General features: G+C 44.2%; 1 protein-coding gene across 1 annotated transcript in view; it reads left to right on the forward strand.

Moving 5' to 3' along the window:
* LOC126095409 (cholinesterase 1-like) overlaps nt 1–23,366 on the forward strand; it is a 162,113-nt gene that overhangs the window by 109,977 nt on the left and 28,770 nt on the right. The window contains exons 8-9 of the mRNA XM_049910207.1: nt 6,869–7,004; nt 11,039–11,171. Coding sequence (XP_049766164.1) covers nt 6,869–7,004; nt 11,039–11,171 — 269 coding nt within the window. The remainder of the gene's footprint in view (nt 1–6,868; nt 7,005–11,038; nt 11,172–23,366) is intronic.

Raw genomic sequence — 23,366 nt, forward strand, 5'->3', positions numbered from 1 at the left:
TGTGTCAGGGTTGCTCCGAGGCCGGATAGCGAGGGAGTCAACAACCTGCTTGCGTAGCACCAGTCTGCTGGACCTGGGACTTGTATACTGGGGCAAGAGTGTGGCTGGTGCTGAAAGCCTGCAGCTGGCCGATCAGTAGAAAGCCGTCAAGACCAGGGAGGTGGTCTTGGTGCTAGAAGATGGTTTAGTGGTGACTTGCCCAAACTCGTGGTGGCTACTGGCTGACCCATATGAGTCTAGTGCCCTGCACAGTCCTCTCATTGTGGTAGGTGCTGCCAGATTATGAATACCTCTGCCAGAATTGACGGTTATTTATACTGGTCAGCAGTTCAGTTGTTGTCGCCAGATGACGAGGGAGTCGATACCCTGTGTGCGTGGCACCAGTCTGCTGGATCTGGGAGAAGTTTTGTCTGCCCGCCCTACCAGCAGAAATCTCGTTAGCTTACCGCACACACCGAGCGAGGTGGCGCAGTGGTAGGACACTGGACTCGCATTCGGGAGGACGACGGTTCAATCCCGCGTCCTGCCCTCCTGATTTAGGTTTTCCGTGATTTCCCTAGATCACTCTAGGCAAATGCCGGGATGGTTCCTTTGAAAGGGCACGGCCGAGTTTCCTTCCCCAGCCTTCGCTAATCCGAGCTTGTGCTCCGTCTCTAATGACCACGTTGGCGACGGGACGTTAAACACCAATATCCTTCTCCTCCTCCTTACCGCACAAAGTATTAGCCACCCCCAGAAAGAACTCACTGGTCGCTTTGGGGCAAAGTAGATTTCGCGTGAACCTCCACCACTGATTTAGGTCGTGCCAGTGAAGTAGTGTGTATGTACCAATCGGTTATGTGGTATTGGCATGACGGCTGTGCAGCACATAGTGCACAGCGTACTCAAGATTGTCTCCAGCTACTGTTTCCTAATCGTTGCAGTAGACGAAGGAGACCTGCATGAAATAGTCTGGGATGAAGGGCCACTTCTGTGTGGACGGGGTGTGGTAGTGAGTCGTGGCCATGGGGCAGGCCGTTGGCAGCTCAAGAGAACAACATCAGAAAGTTAAATATTTCATTAAGATTCATGCTACTACACTCACAGCGCTGCAGCGCGGCGGCCACTCCCCTTTTATCACCTACCGTGGTTTACTCATGGTGTGCAGTCGTGGCTAGTTGTCAGTCAGGAGGTCACCCGTGAAGTCCGTGCCCAGGAGCACTGACGTCCAGAAGCCTGCTGAGCAGTACGTGCCTCAGTTAGGTGCAACGAGGCTGCTCGCAGAAAACGCCAGCGGTGTGGAAGCCTGCTCGAATTCCTGAACGGGATGACAGCCCACAGTTGAGGAACTACGCGATCAAAGGCACCCTCACCAGCTTAGTAGGGCGCCTGTTGTAATGCCCCAGACAATGTCGGCTGCCACCAGGGCAGGAGTCTGGATGCTGTTGAGGGTCTGGAGTCATCCCGCCAGAGCTAGAAGATGGTCCAGTGATGGGAGGGGCCCAAACTCGTGGTGTCTACTTTCTGACCCATATCACTCTGGTATCACTCTGGAGCACATTTACACAACCTTTACCCCTGACCGAATTGTTAACGGAGGTCAGTCTGGTAGCGCCCTAGCTGGTCACCCAGGTCGCCTGATTTATTAGTGCGCGATTGCTTTTCGTGGGGAACTCTCAAGTCTAACGCGTATCGCAGCAACCCGCATAGTCATCAAGAACTGCACCAGAACGTTTCGGATGAAACTGCAGAAATTTCAGGAGTCCAGCTTTTTGATCCGGCTTCAGCAAATTGCTGACCACGGCCCAGAAGTGCCAAGAGATGAACACTGGTATCTTTCAACGTCTGCTGTCACTACAGCAGCGATGAAATATATCAAAATATTTAAAAAATGATAGAAATAATCAAGAAAAGAAGACCGAGGTTAGTGCTGCATTTCGTTTACCCTGTGTGGTTCTTTTTTTTTTTTTTTTTTTTTTTTTTTTTTGGAACTGTACTCTCTGAGCCACTTCTATTTGCCCCAGGCTGTATAATTTTGCAGGTAGATTCAGTGGTGTACTTTTATACTGTCTGTAAAACCTCGGGCCGGCCGGTGTGGCCGTGCGGTTAAAGGCGCTTCAGCCTGGAACCGCGTGACCGCTACGGTCGCAGGTTCGAATCCTGCCTCGGGCATGGATGTGTGTGATGTCCTTAGGTTAGTTAGGTTTAATTAGTTCTAAGTTCTAGGCGACTGATGACCTCAGAAGTTAAGTCGCATAGTGCTCAGAGCCATTTGAACCATTTTTGAAAAACCTCATGCGAATGGAGCTACTAGTACAGAAGTAACAAAGTAAAACGTCGTGCCTGACGCTGAAATTTACTGCATGAACGGGAAAATACAGTAAACGATAAACTTGTTTTCAGTATTTTGTGGTGGCGTCATAAAGGAAAAGTTTCATAGAAGCTTGAATTGATGCGTTGTAGCAGGTGTCGGTCGACTGTGAGTTCCCCTACGAGAATTGAAAACTGGTTAGCAGTTCATTTGTTGTCCTGATGAACTGCTTCCAGCCACATACAGAATACAAATCCGTGACTTGGCAGCCCCACGAGAGCCCCGTCTTTCCGATAATGAGACGGGATTTCGGTGCTTAGCCTGGCTCGCTTTTCATTCTTTAAACAGTCCTGTTACTGCAACCAGTATTCCGACACCTGAGTACCCGCTCGCTGCTAATGGCTTCTTCAACTGCTGCGGCTGCTGCGCCACCATTGTCCACAGTAACTGCCAAATAATAGTGACGCCGCTACATGTATCATCACCAGCCTCTTCAGCAAATTTGGTCCAATCCATTTTTTCTCTGAGGAAAGTTAAAAGAGTGTGTTCCCAAGGACGTACCAACTTCACCAGATTATATGAAACGACAGTTATTTTTGCTTGTAATGAAATTTCTGACGGTATGTTGTGGCATCGGCATCAGTCTTTATTTGATAGGCATGAGGCTTGTATTGAAGCTGCTGGTCGGTATCATGGACACCATCTCTGAAGGCCAGTTCTTCTCCTCCTCCAGAACCCATAGCATTTGTTTATTCACTCCTTCGGTTAAGTTAGCACTGACGTGTGGAGCAGACAATTGACAGTATTTACAATTTTGAAAGTGCGATTGCTCCTGTACTACTTATACTTGAATCCTGAGAAAAACATCATTGACGCTCTATTGTACAACAGCTTCAATTTGATTACCTCACTGGCCATTGTTCAGTTACAAAATGTTGAATTAAAATGTTCATTTAAAAAATACACATGCTAGTGATTACGAAAATCTGTATGTCGATTACAATTGTGCGCCACTGGTTTCACTTCACTCCTGTGAAAACAGCACATCAATGGCTCCTTCCATTTTAGAAGAGTATGCGGCACAGGTTTTACGTTATTCACCCTGTGCATTACAGACTCAATGAACCGTTATTTTTGACAGTGCCCAACTCGCTGCGATACACACTTATCACAGTTCTCCATACACACAGAGTAACGTTTAGATCACTTACATTTTTTCCTCTACATTCAATCACTCTCTTCACTAATGGTTCAGAAGAACTTAGCAGCAGTTACTTCAGCCTACGAGTTACCTATCTTAATCTGTTTCGTGGGTTTCAAGGTCTTTTTATTCCTTATTACCGCACACCATGCCTCTCACATTCGTCTGTCATTCCTGTTTCGACGGGCATTCCCCTGTCATTCAGCTTACTCTCAATGCACTGTGTAGATTCGTCTATCCGTCTCCAGAGTATCAGGTCACTAAGAGTGCAGACCGATTACCATTGCCGGCCGGTGTGGCCGAGCGGTTCTAGGCGCTTCAGTCTGGAACCGTGCGACCGCTACAGTCGCAGGTTCGAATCCTGCCTCGGGTATGGATGTGTGTGATGTCCTTAGGTTGGTTAGGTTTAAGTAGTTCTGAGTTCTAGGGGACTGATGACCATAGACGTTAAGTCCCATAGTGCTCAGAGCCATTTGAACCGATGACCATCGAAGTCTGGTCCTTCAGTCTCACTCACTAAAAGTGCAGGCCTAAGTGTACAGATTTTTACATAGCGCTTAATCTATTCCTATTAATCTCTTTATAATGTTATTGACCGGCTAACGCAGTGCACAATTCCAGCTGCAGGTTCCCTACCTAACGGCTTCCAATAACAACAAAAATTTCATTTTCTATACTTCGTACAGTTAGTGACGTAAATTAAAAATTTAACATCCTGTAAAAATCTCCTCATAACATGTATAATCTTCCTTTAAAGGCTTAACACAATAGTTCAAATATTTAAATCAGTAATTGTGTTATGTGTCTTGAGGCGGTGCAACTCGCGTTTCGCAAATCACCCAGACTATATTCAGCCAGTCTAAGGAGTGAGAACTCTTAGCGACTTCCAACTAACTTTACGCATCAATTCAAGCTTTTATGAAACTTTTCCTCTACGACGCCACCACAAAATACTGAAAACAAGTTTATCGTTTACTGTATTTTCCCGTTCATGCAGTAAATTTCAGCGTCAGGCACGACGTTTTACTTTGTTACTTCTGTACTAGTAGCTCCATTCGCATGAGGTTTTTCATACAGTATTAAAGTACCCCACTGAATCTACCTGCAAAATTATACAGGCTGGGGCAAATAGAAGTGGCTCAGAGAATACAGTTCGTCTACAAAAAAAAAAAAGAAAGAAAAAAAACCAGAGTAAACGAAATGCAGCACTAACCTCGGTCTTCTTTTCTTGATTATTTCTATCACTTTTTTTAAATATTTTGATATATTTCATCGCTGCTTTCAACGTCTGCTGTAGTGACAGTAGACGTTGAAAGAGACCAGTGTTCATCTCTTGGCACTTCTGGGCCGTGGTCAGCAATTTGCTGAAGCCGGATCAAAAAGCTGGACTGCTGAAATTTCTGCAGTCTCATCCGAAATGTTCCGGTGCAGTTCTTGATGACTATGCGGGTTGCTGCAATACGCGTTAGATTTGAGAGTTCCCCACGAAAAGCAATCGCACACTAATAAATCAGGCGACCTGGGTGACCAGCTAGGGCCGCTACCAGACTGACCTCGGTTAACAATTCGGTCAGGGGTAAAGGTTGTGTAAATGTGCTCCAAGGTTCGACCGGCTGCGTGGGCAGTGGCTCCCTTTGTTGAAAGTAAATGTATGTCTTTTCCTGTTCCGTTAACGCTGTCGCAGATTTCAAAATTTTGGCAATCTAAAGCGCCAAATTCAGCGCCTGATGAAAAAAGATGGGACCAATAATGCAGCGTGCACACACTTCACACCACACCCCAAGCTCCTGCTCATGCTGTGGTGTTTCGTGGAAGTTACGCCGAGTCGCCGCTGGCCAGAACCTGTGATTATTTGAGTTTACATGCCCATTCAGGTGGAATCATGCTTTATCAGACATTAAAAACAGATCCATATCCAAACCATTCATTGTTATCTCAGTGAACAGTCACTCACAAAATTGGAGGCGCTGAGGAGCATCTGATGGTTTTAGTACATGAACAACAGACACTCGGTAGGGATGCATCTACAGGTCCAAGTGGAGTATTCGTCCTCACGATCGAAGTGATATGCCGATTTCTTTCGGCAGGCGTTTGGTTGATTCGGTAGGACTCTGAATCATTTTCTGGCGAATTGCAGCCAAATTTTTTGGTGTGTGGGCAAATTTCAGAATGTTGTTTGACTTGTTCGAAAGAGATCCTGTCTGACGCCATTTTCGGGCTAAACGTTGCATGGCACACTTGACTGGCGCTTTGACACCATTAAACTTCTCAGCAAACAACTGACGTCACCGTTTCCACCACTTTGTTGTCACGTAATTTTCCACAACGAACTCCTGCTGCTCCACTGTGAGTACCATCGTACCCTTTTCAATGCTCCACTTACGCTGACATAGCCCGCACTACGCTCTGAACCGGTGTGGATCACGTGGTGTGCAGGTCACGGGGTGTGATTATATGCCTACATTCACGTCCATTCGTGTCCACTCGTCTGAGCCACTTTTATTTGCCCCACCCTGTATAATTGTACGACACCTATTTTGCTAGATTTGACATTATATACATGAGAGTTCGATTCTTTAAAGATTCGAGGGTGTCCTTTACTTAGATTTCAGCAGCAAGCTGTTAGCTCTTGTAAAATAGTGGAACCCACCGCCGATCCTAGTAACGTACTGAACCGTAAAATCACTCTCATTCAAATTTACTGCTCAGTTACACCAGTTTAATATTTTTCTTTCCGTTCTTGACAGCTAAGGACCACGTGACCACTACTTTCTTCTCATTTCCTCTTTTTTTCTAGAATTCTCTTCCACATTTTCACTCAATCTCTCTGCCTTTTCTTTTTAGACCACTTTATACCTGTCCTCTTTCTGCCTCTTCCTTGGAATCCTTCTAAATGTAATGTTTCGCATCTGAAAATGTTTCATTCTGCTGCTGCTTCTGGTTTTACGCTGCGTATTTCTGGATCTTTTCTAACTTCTCGAATCAAACTTTAATTACTTTTCTGTGTGCTACTTGGAAAACTGTCTTATCACCTGTTCATTCAATCTGTATAAATCTCCAACAAATATCGATCTTCTTTTCTTCATTATTTCTATAACTTTTTTTAAATATTTTGATATATTTCATCGGTGCTTCACAATTTCCAGGCTTCTAGGCTTCTTTGATTTTTATTGAACCTAAAATTTTCTTCACTATTATTCCCTCTAACACTTTCTCGCTTGCCCACGTTTGTATTTCAGTGCTAGGCATTCACCAGCGTTCAGACGTTATCGTTTCGCTTCTCTATTATAAGGCATTACTTTTACATTCCCTGACGTACACTTTTTATTTCAAATTCCCTTTATTATTTCATTACAAGTGTAATTTTATTTTCGCAGCTAATCAGCGACCTCTACTACAACGAACCTGTCGACATGACTGTACGTTTACTGGTCAATGCATCTGTTGACGTTCCTGTTTACGAATATAAATTCTCATACAAAGGCGAAAACAGCGCATTTCCACAATACGAAGGTAAGATTTAGTTCAGAATATACTGTATAATGATAAGGGACACTATACGCTACTTTGTATCTCATCATTAAAATGAATAAAACGGCAAGATAAACATTTCTCAGACTAGCAGTGAAATTGTCAAAAATGCATCAACGTTTCACTTGTAGTCACTTTGTACATCTCTGTGCTATGTCCTGTGTCAGTCCAGCGCGTAGATCTTTTGACGGTCTGCCAAATACCCACACGCGGCTACCGTGAAGCCTGAATAGGCTCGTTCTTTAGACGTACTGCCCAAAATCTGCTTAATGCAGAGAATGATGCAACAATTCGTACATTAAAATGATCCATTCCTCCCATTCATAAATTTGTGAATAGTTTTACCGTAGCAATGAAAGTTCTTGCGAAATGCGGTAGCTTCTCGTCCTCTTCGCCCAAAAAATTTGCTTGAAATTCCTTACAAAAATATTCAGTTTGCTTTCCATTGCAAAAAAAAAAAACAGAAGCTGTAATCTTTGCACCATACGAAACCTACTTCAAGATTTTCCACTGCGTTCACTGCTCTTTCGTTTGTGCCGTGAAGTCGTAACTCAACGTACTAAGGACGTTGAAAAACACACGCTGGACATTAATTGGATTACTTTTGACCTGGATGTGGAATATTTGCGTATTTGGTACCCACGTCTTACAACGCTTTTTCATGTATAATTCTGGTATTCTTCCTTGTGACATGCGTAAAGCGTCAGCTGTTTTATACACATTCAATCGCCGATTGTCCGATGCCCTGTTGTAAACTTTCTCTACGCTGTGATCTGTGATTGCAGTATTTTGATGTCTGTGTTATGGACGATATTCGAGAGAAGTAAAATCACTTCCGAAAAATGTCCCTCGTTCCTTAGCTTGGTGAAAATAAAGGAGCAGCCTCCTTCCAAACATTCGCCTTCTTTTGGAGAATTTCTGATTGCGGAACATCGTCCAAAACCAAGAATTTTATGACGCTACGGTATTCCAACTCATCCATTCGAACAAAACTCGAATATAATGAGACCACTTAAAAACTCTATAAAAATTATTTATCAGATAAGTTTGCTACGTTATTGCATAGCATGTGCCAATACAACGAGGACAGAACTTTGTTCCAAGCATAGATGAAGACATTTTCATTTTGAAACTTACTGGGAGATCAGAACTGTGTGCCTGAGAGAGATTTGAACATGGGCTTCTTGTCTTTCGCGGGACGGTAATCTTCCGGCTGAGCCATGCAAGAGTGACTCATGAGCCGCTCAGTGGTGGCGCAATGAATTAGTAAAAACAGAATATTTAAACAAAAAGGATTCGGTATGGTTCAAATATTGTTACGAGTCTCGTAAGAATATTTTTACTGAGAAATTACTATGAGTTACTATTATTAATACTTCACAATCAACTAATCACTCTCACTCTTGACTACTCTTCACGCTTGTACTTGCTACCGATAGGATTTTTTACTACCGGGCGAGATGACGCAGTGGTTAGCACACTGGACTCGCATTCGGGAGAACGACAGTTCAATCCCGCGTCCGGCCATCCTGATTTAGGTTTTCGGTGATTTCCCTAAATCGCTTCAGGTAATTTCCGGCATGGTACCTTTGAAAGGGCACGGCTGACTTCCTTCCCCACCCTTCCCTAATCCAATGAGACCGATGACCCCGCTGTTTGGTCTCTTCCCCAAACAACCCAACCCCAATCCAACTTATTCATTCTTCAGTCTTAATACACTACTGGCCATTACAATTGCTACACCACAAAGATGATGTGCTACAGACACGAAATTTAACCGACAGGAAGAAGATGCTGTGATATGCAAATGATTAGCTTTTCAGAGCATTCACACAAGGTTGGCGCCGGTGGCGACACCTACAACTTGCTGACATGAGGAAAGTTTCCAACCGATTCCTCATACACAAACAGCTGTTGACCGGCGTTGCCTGGTGAAACGTTGTTGTGATGCCTCGTGTAAGGAGGAGAAATGCGTACCATCACGTTTCCGACTTTGGTAAAGGACGGATTGTAGTCTATCGCGATTGCGCTTTATCGTATCGCGACATTGCTGCTCGCGTTGGTCGAGATCCAATGACTGTTAGCAGAATATAGAATCGGTGGGTTCAGCAGGGTAATACAGAACGCCGTGCCGGATCGCTACGGCCTCGTATCACTAGCAGTCGAGATGACAGGCATTTATCCGCATGACTGTAACGGATCGTGTAACCACGTCACGATCCCTGAGTCAACACATGGGGACGTTTGCAAGACAACAACCGTCTGCACGAACAGTTCGACGACGTTTGCAGCAGCATGGACTATCAGCTCGGAGACCATGGCTGCGGTTATCCTTGACACTGCATCACAGGAGCGCCTGCGATGATGTACTCAAGGACGAACCTGAGTGCGCGAATGGCAAAACGTCATTTTTTCGAATGAATCCAGGTTCTGTTTACAGAATCATGATGGTCGCATCCGTGTTTGGCGACATCGCGGTGAACGCACATTGGAACCGTGTATTCGTCATCGCCACACTAGCGTATCACCCGACGAGATGGTCTGGGGTGCCATTGGTTACACGTCTCGGTCAGCTCTTGTTCGCATTGACGGCACTTTGAACAGTGGACGTTACATTTCAGATGTTTTACGACCCGTGGCTCTACCGTTCATTCGATCCCGGCGAAACCTTACATTTCAGCAGGATAATGCACGATCGCATGTTGCAGGTCCTGTACAGACCTTTCTGGATAGAGAAAATGTCCGACTGCTGCCCTGGCCAGCACATTCTCCAGATCTCTCACAAACTGAAAACGTCTGGTCAATGGTGGCCGAGCAACAGACATGCGGATAAGATGCCTGTAATCTCGACTGCTAGTGATACGAGGCCGTTGGGATCCAGCACGGTGTTCCGTATTACCCTCCTGAACCAACCGATTCCATATTCTGCTAACAGTCATTTGACCTCGACCAATGTGAGCAGCAATGTCGCGATAAGATAAACCGCAATCGCGATAGGCTACAATCCGACCTTTATCAAAGTCGGAAACGCGATGGTACGCATTTATTCTCCTTACACGAGCCATCACAACAACGTTTCACCAGGCAACGCCGGTCAACAGCTGTTTGTGTATGAGGAATCGGTTGGAAACTTTCCTCATGTCAGCAAGTTGTAGGTGTCGCCACCGGCGCCAACCTTGTGTGAATGCTCTGAAAAGCTAATCATTTGCATATCACAGCATCTTCCTCCTGTCGGTTAAATTTCGCGTCTGTGGCACGTCATCTTCGTGGTGTAGCAATTTTAATGGCCAGTAGTGTATTGTGCTACCCTCAGGAGATTGAAGAAACGGCTAGAACATGTCAATGCAAACGAACTTCTCCTTCTCCATGACAACACGTAAGGCATCGCACAAGCCCGCGGACCCGATAGGAGCTCATAAAACTCCATTGGACTGTTCTTCCTCGTCCACCCTACAGCCCGGGTCTCACACCTTCCGACTTCCATCTGTTTGGTCCAACGGAGGATGCACTCCGCGGGAAGTAGTACATGGATGATTGGATAGTTATTGATGCAGCGAGACACTGGCTCTGACGCCGACCAATGGAGTGGTACCACGCAGGCAAGCAGGCTCTGCCAGTCAGGTGGCGTAAGACCGTTGCATCGAAAGGAGATTATGTTAGAAAACAGGGTTTTTTAGCCAATAGAATGGGTAATAATGTGGCATATTGGAATCCTCAATAAAACCAACCTGCTTTAAGATAAAAATGTCTTGCATTATTTATTGAACGCCCCTCGTAACTTTTTTCCAGAGAGAACAGGAGTTGTAAGCAGTGGAAAAATCGGTAGCTAAGCTAAAGACAACTGTGGAACTCAGGTCCCTACCTCAATCTGTGGAACTGGGACCTGAAATTACACACTCAGTACCAAGAACGGTGAATTGAGCGTCTTTACACCAACGTGTAATGTGCCACACGACTCGTGGACATTACTTCAATGTGAAAACCGACGTGTGCTATAATATTGTGTTGTATTGCAGGTGTTACGCATGCAGACGAACTGAAGCTGCTATTCTACATTCCAAAGATGAAACAAAACCTGACAGAAACTTCCGAAGAGGACATCACGAGAAGAAAGATGATTGATCTTTGGACAAATTTTGCTAAATCTGGGTAAGATATGGATGCTCTTTATCCTGCAATTCGCTTCTGCAAGTAATTTAGTACTACACTGAATCAATGATCTTGGTGTTCTGTACCTTATATATGTTTCAACTAATTTACAACGACGATACATCTATTAGCGGAAATATTGTTGCCTGCTAAAGATTACACACACATACACACACACACACACACACACACACACACACACACACACACACACACACACACACACACGTCATATCACATACATAAAAGAAGAATTACGGAGACTGATGAATGATAATTACGGATTTTAATGTGAAACTAAGGTAAAACTATAAAATTGTTCATCATTCCAAAATTCGGTAATGATACTACGTTAGTAGAATTTGCCGATGAAGAATGTGTTTGTCCACAGAACATTCTTTCAGAACAAAACAAATAGAAAATGGACTTCGCATGAACCAAATACAAATAAAAATGAAACTCAATAGCATTATCAAACAATAAAGTGATTGTACATGAGGTGACGATGCTAAATTGCTTCAGAATTTCAAGCGATCCTATGCTAGTAAGATTCAGAATGAAAAGAGGCGCGTAACTAGGAAGAAATATCAATCAAGCAGCAAGTCACAAAAGCAAATGATGAAAATTTATTTATAAATATAGAATTATTCCAGATCAAACGAAGTAACACCTTCAAAATCTCAGAAAATGAAGAGGGACTAAAACGGTAATCATGTAGACAAACAGCAAAAGGTGCAGCGGGCGCAAGCTGTTTTTCTTGTGACCACCTACCCGGCAAGGCCGTGACTTAATCCCCCTGAGGAAAGCGTGATACCGGATGTCGGCTTTCTTGGATCTCGTGGCCTTGAAAAATGCATCAGATGGCGGCATCCCTTTGAAATTTGATACCTGGGAAATACATGTTTGTTTGTGGTCTCGGAACGAGCGCATATCTCAAGCGGTTGCTTCCCGTCAAGGAAAGCAGGGGATGGTGGCATCCCTTTGATGTTTGATACCTGAGAAATTCGCCGGTCGGAGTGGCCGAGCGGTTAAAGGCGCTCCAGTCTGGAACCGCACGACCGCTACGGTCGCAGGTTCGAATCCTGCCTCGAACATGGATGTGTGTGATGTCCTTAGGTTAGTTAGGTGTAAGTAGTTCTAAGTTCTAGGGGACTTATGACCACAGCAGTTGAGTCCCATAGTGCTCAGAGCCATTTGAACCATTGTTTGAACCTGAGAAATTCGCACCAAAGCACGTCCGCTCTCTCTCATGTGGTTACTTCCTGTATAACACCTGCACCTCAAAGCCGTCGACCAAGTGTTCTCCCCCACCTCCTCTCTTCCGCTTCCCCTCCCCTCCCTCGCCTGTGAATTGACGAGATAATGACTCACTCGGCTCTGAGCTGCTGCATGGTGCTAATTTCTCCATCTCTGTCACGGAAGCTCACCTCAGGTTCGAACTCTCTTAAGGCTGTGAAATTCCTCGTCACTTACGAAGCCCCTCAAGGTACTCAAACAGCTGCGCAGAGTAGTTATAAATATCAGCTTAGTGCTACGTATCACCTTATAAATACGGTAATATAGCTGATTTTACGAGGCGTGTCTTTTAAGTAAGTACCGTTTTGAAATTAAAAAAAGGCATGCTAAGATATCTCAATAATTTTATTTTTACATGAAAGCCTGTACGTTAATTTACTTTTCTACATAATTTCCGTGAATATTGAGGCACTTGTCATAACATTGAACCAGTTTTTGAATATCCTCCTCATATAAGTCTGCCGCCTGACTTGTTAACCATTGCAACACCACTGTTTTGACTTCATCGTTTTGAAGACTCTCGCCGACCAGGTGTTTCTTCAAGTGCAGGAACAGATGGTAGTCACTGTGCGAAAGATCGGGGCTGTACGGAGGATGATCTAGAGTTTCCCATCGAAAAGATGTGATGAGATCTTTGGTCTGATTCGCCTCATGCGGAAAGGCATTGTCTTGTAGCATAACGATGCCCTTGCTCAACTTACATGGACTCTTGCTTTGATTCTGGTGTGACGTAGGCCACCCATGTTTCATCGCCCGTAACAGTTTGGCTTAAGAAATCATCACCGTCTTTGTGGTACCGCACAAGGAAAGTCAATGCACTGTCTAAACGTTTTGGTTTGTGCACATCCGTCAACATTTTCGGTACCAAACGTGCGCAAAATTTTCGGTAATGCAAGTGCTCGGTCACAATGCCATACAAAACACTAAGAGAAACATTAGGAATGTCATCCGTCAAGGAGGAAATCGTAAAGCGTCTGTTTTCTCTCACCTCGTTGTCCATTTCCTGCACCAAACTTTCATTAATGACTGAAGGACGCCCACTCCGTTGTTCATCATGCACGTTTGTGCGCCCGTCTTTGAATACCCTCATCCACTTTCTTACCATTCCATCAATCATAATATTTCTCCGTAAACTAAACAGATCTCACGATGAATATTTTTAGGCCTTTATCACACTCCGTTGTTCATCATGCACGTTTGTGCGCCCGTCTTTGAATACTCTCATCCAATTTCTTACCATTCCATCAGTCATAATATTTCTCCGTAAACTAAACAGATCTCTCGATGAATATTTTTAGGCCTTTACCACTAAGAAATCTTATAACAGGCCATTATCGGAGGCATATTAAACACTCAGTACACAACGTAAAAAAGAAAGAATCAGACTGTAATGGCGTCAGTGCGTAGATTAAGTTACAGGTTTTCATGTAAAAATAAAATTATTGAGATATCTTAGCAAGTCTTTTTTTAAATTTCAAAATGGTGCTTACTTAAAAAACACACCTCGTATTATGTTCGTCACCTACCCCTATATAGGTGGGAGATTGAAATTTCATTAAAAGGTCTCACAGCAACGAAAAACCGCCTGATATCCGCCCCAACTCGCAAATCATACCTGTGGCACTGTCGCGCTCGCTTCCACCCGCCCGGTGGCACGTCATTGGTATCAAATTGACTGACTAATCAATTAAATTGATCACAAGAGTCCCTTGGCATGGTGCATATTTTTTTTTCCTTCCTGCAGTCTGGTTACACTTGCCAGGTAATTCAAATGGGAATCCCTGGAGGGAAGGCGATGTTCTTTTCGAGGAACGCTATTGTGAACCGACATCTGAAGCTGACTGCGGAAAGACTCTGCTGCCGCCAACATACATTTCGCGCAAGGACTGCGAAGATAAGATACCAGAGAAAAGCGCTCACAAGAAGGCATATAAATAGTCTTTCTTCCATTGCTCTATTTGCTTGTCGAATAGGAAAGGAAATGACTACTAGGAGTACAGGGAATCCTATACCACGCACGGTACGATAGCTTGTGATGTATACATATACACTCCTGGAAATGGAAAAAAGAACACATTGACACCGGTGTGTCAGACCCACCATACTTGCCCCGGACACTGCGAGAGGGCTGTACAAGCAATGATCACACGCACGGCACAGCGGACACACCAGGAACCGCGGTGTTGGCCGTCGAATGGCGCTAGCTGCGCAGCATTTGTGCACCGCCGCCGTCAGTGTCAGCCAGTTTGCCGTGGCATACGGAGCTCCATCGCAGTCTTTAACACTGGTAGCATGCCGCGACAGCGTGGACGTGAACCGTATGTGCAGTTGACGGACTTTGAGCGAGGGCGTATAGTGGGCATGCGGGAGGCCGGGTGGACGTACCGCCGAATTGCTCAACACGTGGGGCGTGAGATCTCCACAGTACATCGATGTTGTCGCCAGTGGTCGGCGGAAGGTGCACGTGCCCGTCGACCTGGGACCGGACCGCAGCGACGCACGGATGCACGCCAAGACCGTAGGATCCTACGCAGTGCCGTAGGGGACCGCACCGCCACTTCCCAGCAAATTAGGGACACTGTTGCTCCTGGGGTATCGGCGAGGACCATTCGCACCCGTCTCCATGAAGCTGGGCTACGGTCCCGCACACCGTTAGGCCGTCTTCCGCTCACGCCCCAACATCGTGCAGCCCGCCTCCAGTGGTGTCGCGACAGGCGTGAATGGAGGGACGAATGGAGATGTGTCGTCTTCAGCGATGAGAGTCGCTTCTGCCTTGGTGTCAATGATGGTCGTATGTGTGTCTGGCGCAGTGCAGGTGAGCGCCACAATCAGGACTGCATACGACCGAGGCACACAGGGCCAACACCCGGCATCATGGTGTGGGGAGCGATCTCCTACACTGGCCGTACACCACTGGTGATCGTCGAGGGGACACTGAATAGTGCACGGTACATCCAAACCGTCATCGAACCCATCGTTCTACCATTCCAAGACCGGCAAGGGAACTTGCTGTTCCAACAGGACAATGCACGTCCGCATGTATCCCGTGCCACCCAACGTGCTCTAGAAGGTGTAAGTCAACTACCCTGGCCAGCAAGATCTCCGGATCTGTCCCCCATTGAGCATGTTTGGGACTGGATGAAGCGTCGTCTCACGCGGTCTGCACGTCCAGCACGAACGCTGGTCCAACTGAGGCGCCAGGTGGAAATGGCATGGCAAGCCGTTCCACAGGACTACATGCAGCATCTCTACGATCGTCTCCATGGGAGAATAGCAGCCTGCATTGCTGCGAAAGGTGGATATACACTGTACTAGTGCCGACATTGTGCATGCTCTGTTGCCTGTGTCTATGTGCCTGTGGTTCTGTCAGTGTGATCATGTGATGTATCTGACCCCAGGAATGTGTCAATAAAGTTTCCCCTTCCTGGGACAATGAATTCACGGTGTTCTTATTTCAATTTCCAGGAGTGTAGATGAAGATGCAGATTTAGTTTCCCTATTAAGATGTAAGTCCGTCCATTTATAGATGCGCAAAACTCAAGGGAGAATGCTGTCTCTTATTTACCGAATTACAAAAGATGGAACTTTTGCTGCAGATTGTTTCTCAATGAAAAAACCTTCATGCTAGCCTCTAACTTTTCCATTGAAGTCACTTCGCGAGACATATGTGAAACGTTAAAACATATTTTCCCACAACGTTTAGGAGAAGTGGTATAGAACTCATCTCTCAACTCACATTCTCGCTTACCCACCATACTCTCACGAGTCTTTCAGCCACTGATATATAACATCTGAGTACACTTAATTTTTATAAGAGTTGTCCTCCACCAAGGAATAGACTCCTGCTAATTCTTTCGAAATCCCATCACGCTCCGACAGCAGTGTTTCATTAGCTAGAAAGCTATATATTCGCCCACCCATCACTGACTAGGTACGGAGCTATCACAACGAGGAAAATAGCGCATCATATTTTTTTCGCACTAGTTCTTTATCCCTACCTATTTAACTCGTACCTTTATGTAACCGTATTATCTTATTTCTGTGAACATTTTTAAACTTACTCGATCAATTGAGGTATAGCCACTAATTTTCTCACTGCGGTCAGTTCACGAGACGTAATAGGAGGGAGTAATGTGTTTATTCACAACGGTTAGAAAAAGCGGTAAAGAGTTTCCATATTAGCGCGAATCTTCCGGTCTTCGAACATGAGACGTATGTGGCAGAGAGCAATATGTTTACTCACAACGATTAGATGAAGTGGTAAAGAGATCACCTCTCAGCGTCGCTTTTGCCAGAATATCGCTTACTCTCCATATTCACACGAATGTTCCAGTCTTCGATATGTAGCGATATACACCCCCAGCCGAACCACAGATCCCAGCTAATTCGAATTCCCATCACGTTGCGACAGATGTTTTCCGTTAATTAAAAGGCTTTCTAGCCCTATACCCGTCACTGACTATGTAGAGAGCTATCACAACGAGAAGAAATAGTACACTAACGTTCATGGAGAAATTCACCACCATCCGGATGTTTGCCACCAGATATTTCGTATGATTCGTACTGTTTCTAATGATTTGTAATCAATGACGTAATATACGACTAGTAGCTCTCTTCTTCTATTTTACACACAACAGTTACATTTATCTACATTCAGCTCCAAAGCACACCAATCCTCTAAACCTTTGCGTATCACTATAACTCACCGGTCTCGCAACCGTGCTTTAGACCAGTGACTACATCTAAATACATATTCTGCAAACCACTGTACTGTGCGTTCCTTTTCCAGTCATATACGTAATAATCACGTGAACGTGAACGTCTGTTTGCTTCTGTATACACCCTAATCTTCTATAATGATTGCTACGCCAGATATAGGAGTTTTTAATGACCAATGAAGCCTTACTACTTCACCTTTACTATGCGAGCACTGCACAAGGAAAATCTGATACATCTGCAATTCATCAATGTCGAATGCTTGGTTATAAATATGTGAATTTAATTTTTTTAAAAAAAACTGCCCGAAACTCCGGTGTTAACTTCACGGAGAATAATTTGAACGATACGTTGATCTCTGTATTGGGTAAAGGACACAATTCTGAATCTACGTGAAGTGCACTACCTTTGATAATTTTGTGCGTGGTGGTGTGGAAACTGTATGACGGCTTCCTATGGATCCTGCCGAAGAAATAAGAAGGGAAACTCCCCGTGCTCTGTTGAAAGCTCCTCTCCAACGCAGTAATATAACCTCTGAAGAAAGGGCTGCACTACGAAACCTCCGAAAGGATCCCGACATAGTGATGCTGAAGGCGAATTAAGGTAGCTCAACTGTTTTGTTGCCTCGTAGTTTCTCTTTGGCCTGCTTCGTGATACTGTGTACAGGAAGATTGAACAAGATCTTAAAAAAAAAGAAAAAAAACACGTATGCAACGGAAGAGTGAACACTCCTTAACTCTTCCTCGTTATCTCCAGAGATCATCAAGCGGCTTAGACCTCATGGCAATGTACCACCAAGACTGTATGGACTTCCGAAAGTGCACAAAGAAGGCCTTCCTTTACGACCTCTAGCAAGCAATATTGACACCCCCACGCATGATTTAGTCAAACATCTTACTTTCTTGCTCAGACCATTGGTTTGCAAATGTCCACACGGAACTCAGTCAATTTCATCAACAGACTGGGGACTACCCTAAAGTAGCTCGGATCTTTCAGTGCGTTTTGATATATTATCTTTTTTTTACCGAGGTATCTCTTGGTGATTTCTTGGCAATAAGTGGTAAATAGTTTCAGTCGAACATCACTGCTTTGTTTCGGCACGTTCTTCCATCGACCTATATTTTGTTCAACCAAAAATATTTTGAAAAGATTGACGGCATCGCCATGGGCAGCCCCTTGTCTTCCCTGGTGGCTAACTTTTTACGAAAGATTTTGAGGAAAGTGCACTTGAATCAGCGGTTTTAAACCGTTTTTTGGAGGTACGTGGATGATACTTTCATCGTGTGGTCCCACGGAGAAGTTAACGGATTTTTTACATCATCTTAACTCCATTCATGAGAACATTCGATTTATTATGGAATTAGAGAAAGATGATTGTTACCATTCCTGGATATTTTGGAACATTCCGTTTATCGTAAGCCCACTCACACTGATTTTTACTTGCACTCTTCAAGTTGCCATCACCCATCCCAAACCATGATAGTGCTTAAAATCCTTGTACAGAGGTCCCATGCAGTATCGGATGTAGATAGCTTGCCTAAAGAGCTTGCACCTTTAAGGACAGTGTTCAGAGACAATGGATACTTGATCAGGCTAATTAATAGGGCATTCTCAGCTAAAACCAAGAACTGAGAAGCGGATAAAGAGGTGAACGCGCCAGCAAAGCCCCTAGCTTTTGTTCCCTTCGTTGGAAATATTTCCTTCAAAAATAGCAAGAATCCTCAGTAATTTTCAGGCGAAAGTGATTTTCCGCCCGCCATCTAAGATTTCAGACGTGCTGGGATCAGTGAAGGATAATTTGTTATTACGGAAGGTGAGAATTTACAAAGTACCTTGCCATTTCGGTATGGTCTATATGGGGCAAACAATACGCACAGTGGAAGAATGTGGCACAGAACAAAACCGTTGCACCTACCAGCAAGTATGCGTCTGCGAAACATTGTATCTCCAACAGACATTCAAAGTAGTATGACAAAACATTAATTTTGGCCACAGCAACATCTTTTTGGAAGTCCATCGTAAAAGAATCCGTTAAACAGACATCGCGGAATATCTAACGAACCCTAACAGTGGATACCATTTGGATAATGCATGGAATCCCGTCAACCTCCGAGATTTGCTACAGAAGAAGACGCCAGAATACTTCGATGACCGCTGCGAGCGGGAACGCCGAAGACAGCTGATCTGTGCAGTTCCACCAGCGAGAGCGCTTTTGCCGGGCTGTGTGATCTGTCACCGCGACTGACGCATGCGCGGCAACGCTATATAAGGCGGAGCGGAGAACGGTTTTGTCAGTGTCCGATAGCTCACCTGATGATGACTGGCAGTTGTCCATTCGAAATATTGTGGAGTGAAGTTTACGACGATCGGTTGCAATCCTGAAATCTCTCTGAACATGGTTACAAATATGTCCCTGTACGTGTCCCAATCTCCTTCATCGTATTTCTAAGATTACTGCGCTAGAAATACGACAGCGCAATGGTACCAGAGTCTCCGTTGACGCATAATGTTTCGTGAGAAATAAACCTCCGCCGGCCGGAGTGGCCGTGCGGTTCTAGGCGCTACAGTGTGGACCCGAGCGACCGCTACGGTCGCAGGTTCGAATCCTGCCTCGGGCATGGATGTGTGTGATGTCCTTAGGTTAGTTAGGTTTAAGTAGTTCTAAGTTCTAGGTGACTGAGGACCTCAGACGTTACATTCCATAGTGCTCAGAGCCATTTGAACCATTTTTGAACCAAATCGCCTTTTCTTCAGATGGAGCATACCTCCATCATACATATCTAAAAGTATCACAGTGCTTCCAACACATTACCCATTGAAGCACTTACATTTGATGCAACAGCCTCACAACTCAACTCATAACTCTACTGAAAAAGCAGGAGGATATTCGGAACTTAATCACAACATTGCTCATTTCTTAATCCACGCGCTGTTTGATAGTGGACCGACCATGATACTTTATCCCGTGTAGAGAAGAGTATATCCACATGGGTAGTACGCACATATGTAGTGCAGTTATTTATTTAGAGGCAAACCCAGTACGTAGACGCTTATACAACTATCATATTTTGAGAAACAACAAGCAAACACAAGCCGGACCAAATCGATATCAATGTTTCCTCCAGCAGCAGCAGTCATCATACTATTACTTACACTTCGATCGGAAGTGTAGTGCCACAGTCTCTAGAAGATATACCAACGGTGTTTGCAGTCATTCGCCTTCTACACCGTCACTTCTTAGTGATTGGATCACACCCCCACTACACCGTCACTTCTTAGTGATTGGATCACACGCCCGTTAAAAAACTATGAAAATGAATTTGAGTCTGATGTATTCTTCTGCTTTAGGACTTGTCACTTCCTAGATTTGGGATTGCTTCCCTTAAGATTCCTTCAAATTAATCGGAACCGATACATGCTCGTTCCAGACACTCACTGCTAAGCATTTTACGGCAGTCAACTATTCCAACGACAGTATACGGGATTTCTAGTGCTATTAATGGGCTGTAGATTTAGTTACGTTCAGGTCAACAACCAGCTCCATCACAGGTCTTCCCGCTCCCTTGCAGACAACTCCACCACCCACGAACATCCCACATCTAAAGCAAATACACTACAAGCGGCTGTACAGTGCATGTTGGAGGGTACATCGCGTCATCATTATCGATTATTCCTCTGTCCTAACCACACACGCAAACCAAGTACAAAATTGGCTATGTACTTCCGTACATACCTTAATCTACCCCCATGCTTCCTGGAGAAACACGTCGTTTTTCCCAGAGATTTTTTTCCATCACATACTCGAATGTAGTATGTTAACCTATACGATTCTAGCAGCATCTATATGATGCTTTTTCCTCGCAGATCACTGACATAACACGAACATACATAGGCTCACAGGATTGGTAGAGGGCGGCTATGTAGTGTCGAGCAGTCGAATTAACGTTACTATTCACCAGTACGTATCATTTAACCACAAATGGGTTTACGGGTGTTAATGTCGGGATAGCAGCTAACAATGGGCTCAAAGTTATCCTGATAATTTAGAACGTACAGTGAGGTCCGAAGGTGGGGCTCTTTCAAATAGAGTGGAAGAAGCTGTGCGCGATACATAGTAGATATCGAAGGACAGTTGACGGCTAAGTACGACACATTCTGTCTCAGAGTTATGGATGTCCTTCTGTAGGAAGGAAGTGGTATGTGCTGTGTTGGAGACAGAGTAGATCTATGGTGTTGTTTTGTTTAAGCTAGTAAGGACATTGAGATGGAGATGTGCTGCTCGTGATTTCGGTCAGTCAATCATTGTAAGCTCAACAAATATTCATTGCAAGATCGTATACCTATCCAAGCAGGGTTTGCATGCAATAAAAGTAGAATTCGAAGAATGCAAAAGAGAGCTGTTTTTGCGAATTTTTTTGCGAAATTGTCTCGTAATTTTCAAACGCCAATCAGCGCTATTTAAGCACAGTGATGCTGTGTATGTGGTACACTCTCCCATGGCACACCTTCCCACCATTAATAAATGTTCCTTTAAAACTAGAGTCTTCCATGGTATATACTTATATATAGAGTCCATCCTGATTTGGAAATGTAATCTGCTTTCGATGAAAACACAGCAAATCGAGCGAAGCAATGGTATCAGCTGCCTGTAACATAGTTACCAAACGTCTGCCAGCACTATTTAAGTAAATTGATGCTGTGTGTGTTACTCATACTCACCATTAACAAATGTCCCATTAAAACTACGCTCTTCATGTCTTCTAAATGCAATTTGCTTGTGAGGAAACAAATACCCAGTAACCCAACTGCACAATGGAATGAGATGCGTGTAACCTAATCTCCAAACGTCTTTTGGGGATATTTGATTATAGTAATGTGTGTAGAGTACTCCCTTCGACGATTAACAAATGTTCCATTAAAACTACAGTCTTCCGCACCATGTACACCCCATACTGATTTTTGAAATTTACTTCCGTATCAATAGCGGTTGAGGGGCTCAGACTCAAACATTAGATTTACATAGTTATAAATGAGAGTTTAGAAGCCAGGATTCTTTTAGAGAAGGAAGATGTAAACGTTTCTTCCAAACGTTCAGTAGTCGAACGTATCCATTCTGATTATCCGAATCCATAAGCTAGTAACCTTCTATAGAAAGCCATTGCAATAGCGCAGGCTGATGAGCCATTTCAACGTCATCCAACTCTGCTTTAGATCGAAACTTTATATTTCCGTTGCATCCATACCAACTTCCCAATATACACCATGCTCCTGACTATGGAATATGGTACAGTGCCTCTAGAATGCATGCCTATTAAGGCACTGATATATGACATCATACCTTCAACTGCCTACATTATGAAACCAGTCACTTTCAACCACCAATTCCGATTATATGTACTGTGTAATGATTTATACTAAATTGATATGACTCACAACCGTAAGTAGCACTAGGATTCTCTTTTTCAGCCTGTAATACTCCCCAATGCAGAATCTGGTCGCTACTAATTTATTGACGTGTACATGTCGCAAAGCACTTGTTACTGGATCATATGGAACTCTGTAGCAGAGGTCTTAACAATAATACTTTGCTGTGAGGAGAAATGATGTTTTTTAACAGCTTACGTTGGCCGAACGATGGTATTGTATGTCAGTTCCATGCTTTGACACTAAAAAATCACGAATCTTCAAAACAGATCAGGAGATGTTAAGATCACTGCGTCATCACAGCTATCATATTAAGAGAACACAAGAAAAGGAAGCGTTTTAACGATAATACTTTGTTCTTCGCAATGTGTATTAACAAAGCATAAAAAATACATTATAAAATAGTAGTATCTCTTGTATCCTTACCTTCGTCAAAAATGCTGCTATGGTAGCTAGAACAGGTTTCTGACATACAGAACATGAGGAAAGGGTAGGTTTACATTTAACGTAGGCACCAATATCCCTGCAGGGAAACAACAGCGCTCCCACTTCTTCCTGGAAGCAGAATTTACACAAATGAGCATTTTCAGAAGCTCTCATAGTCACATGGTGTTCTGATATCGCTTGTAGAAGACTGTTAGTATTAGTTGCAGCCTTTGCAGTAACATCTCTTTTCTGACAGATATTATCAACGAACCCTTACCCCTCGCAAGGAGTATAAACAGGCATTTGGAAAAAACATGCAGCCTGTTCAGCCCG

This window comes from Schistocerca cancellata, chromosome 8 (assembly GCF_023864275.1).
Source record: "Schistocerca cancellata isolate TAMUIC-IGC-003103 chromosome 8, iqSchCanc2.1, whole genome shotgun sequence".
Taxonomy (NCBI): Eukaryota; Metazoa; Arthropoda; class Insecta; order Orthoptera; family Acrididae; genus Schistocerca; species Schistocerca cancellata.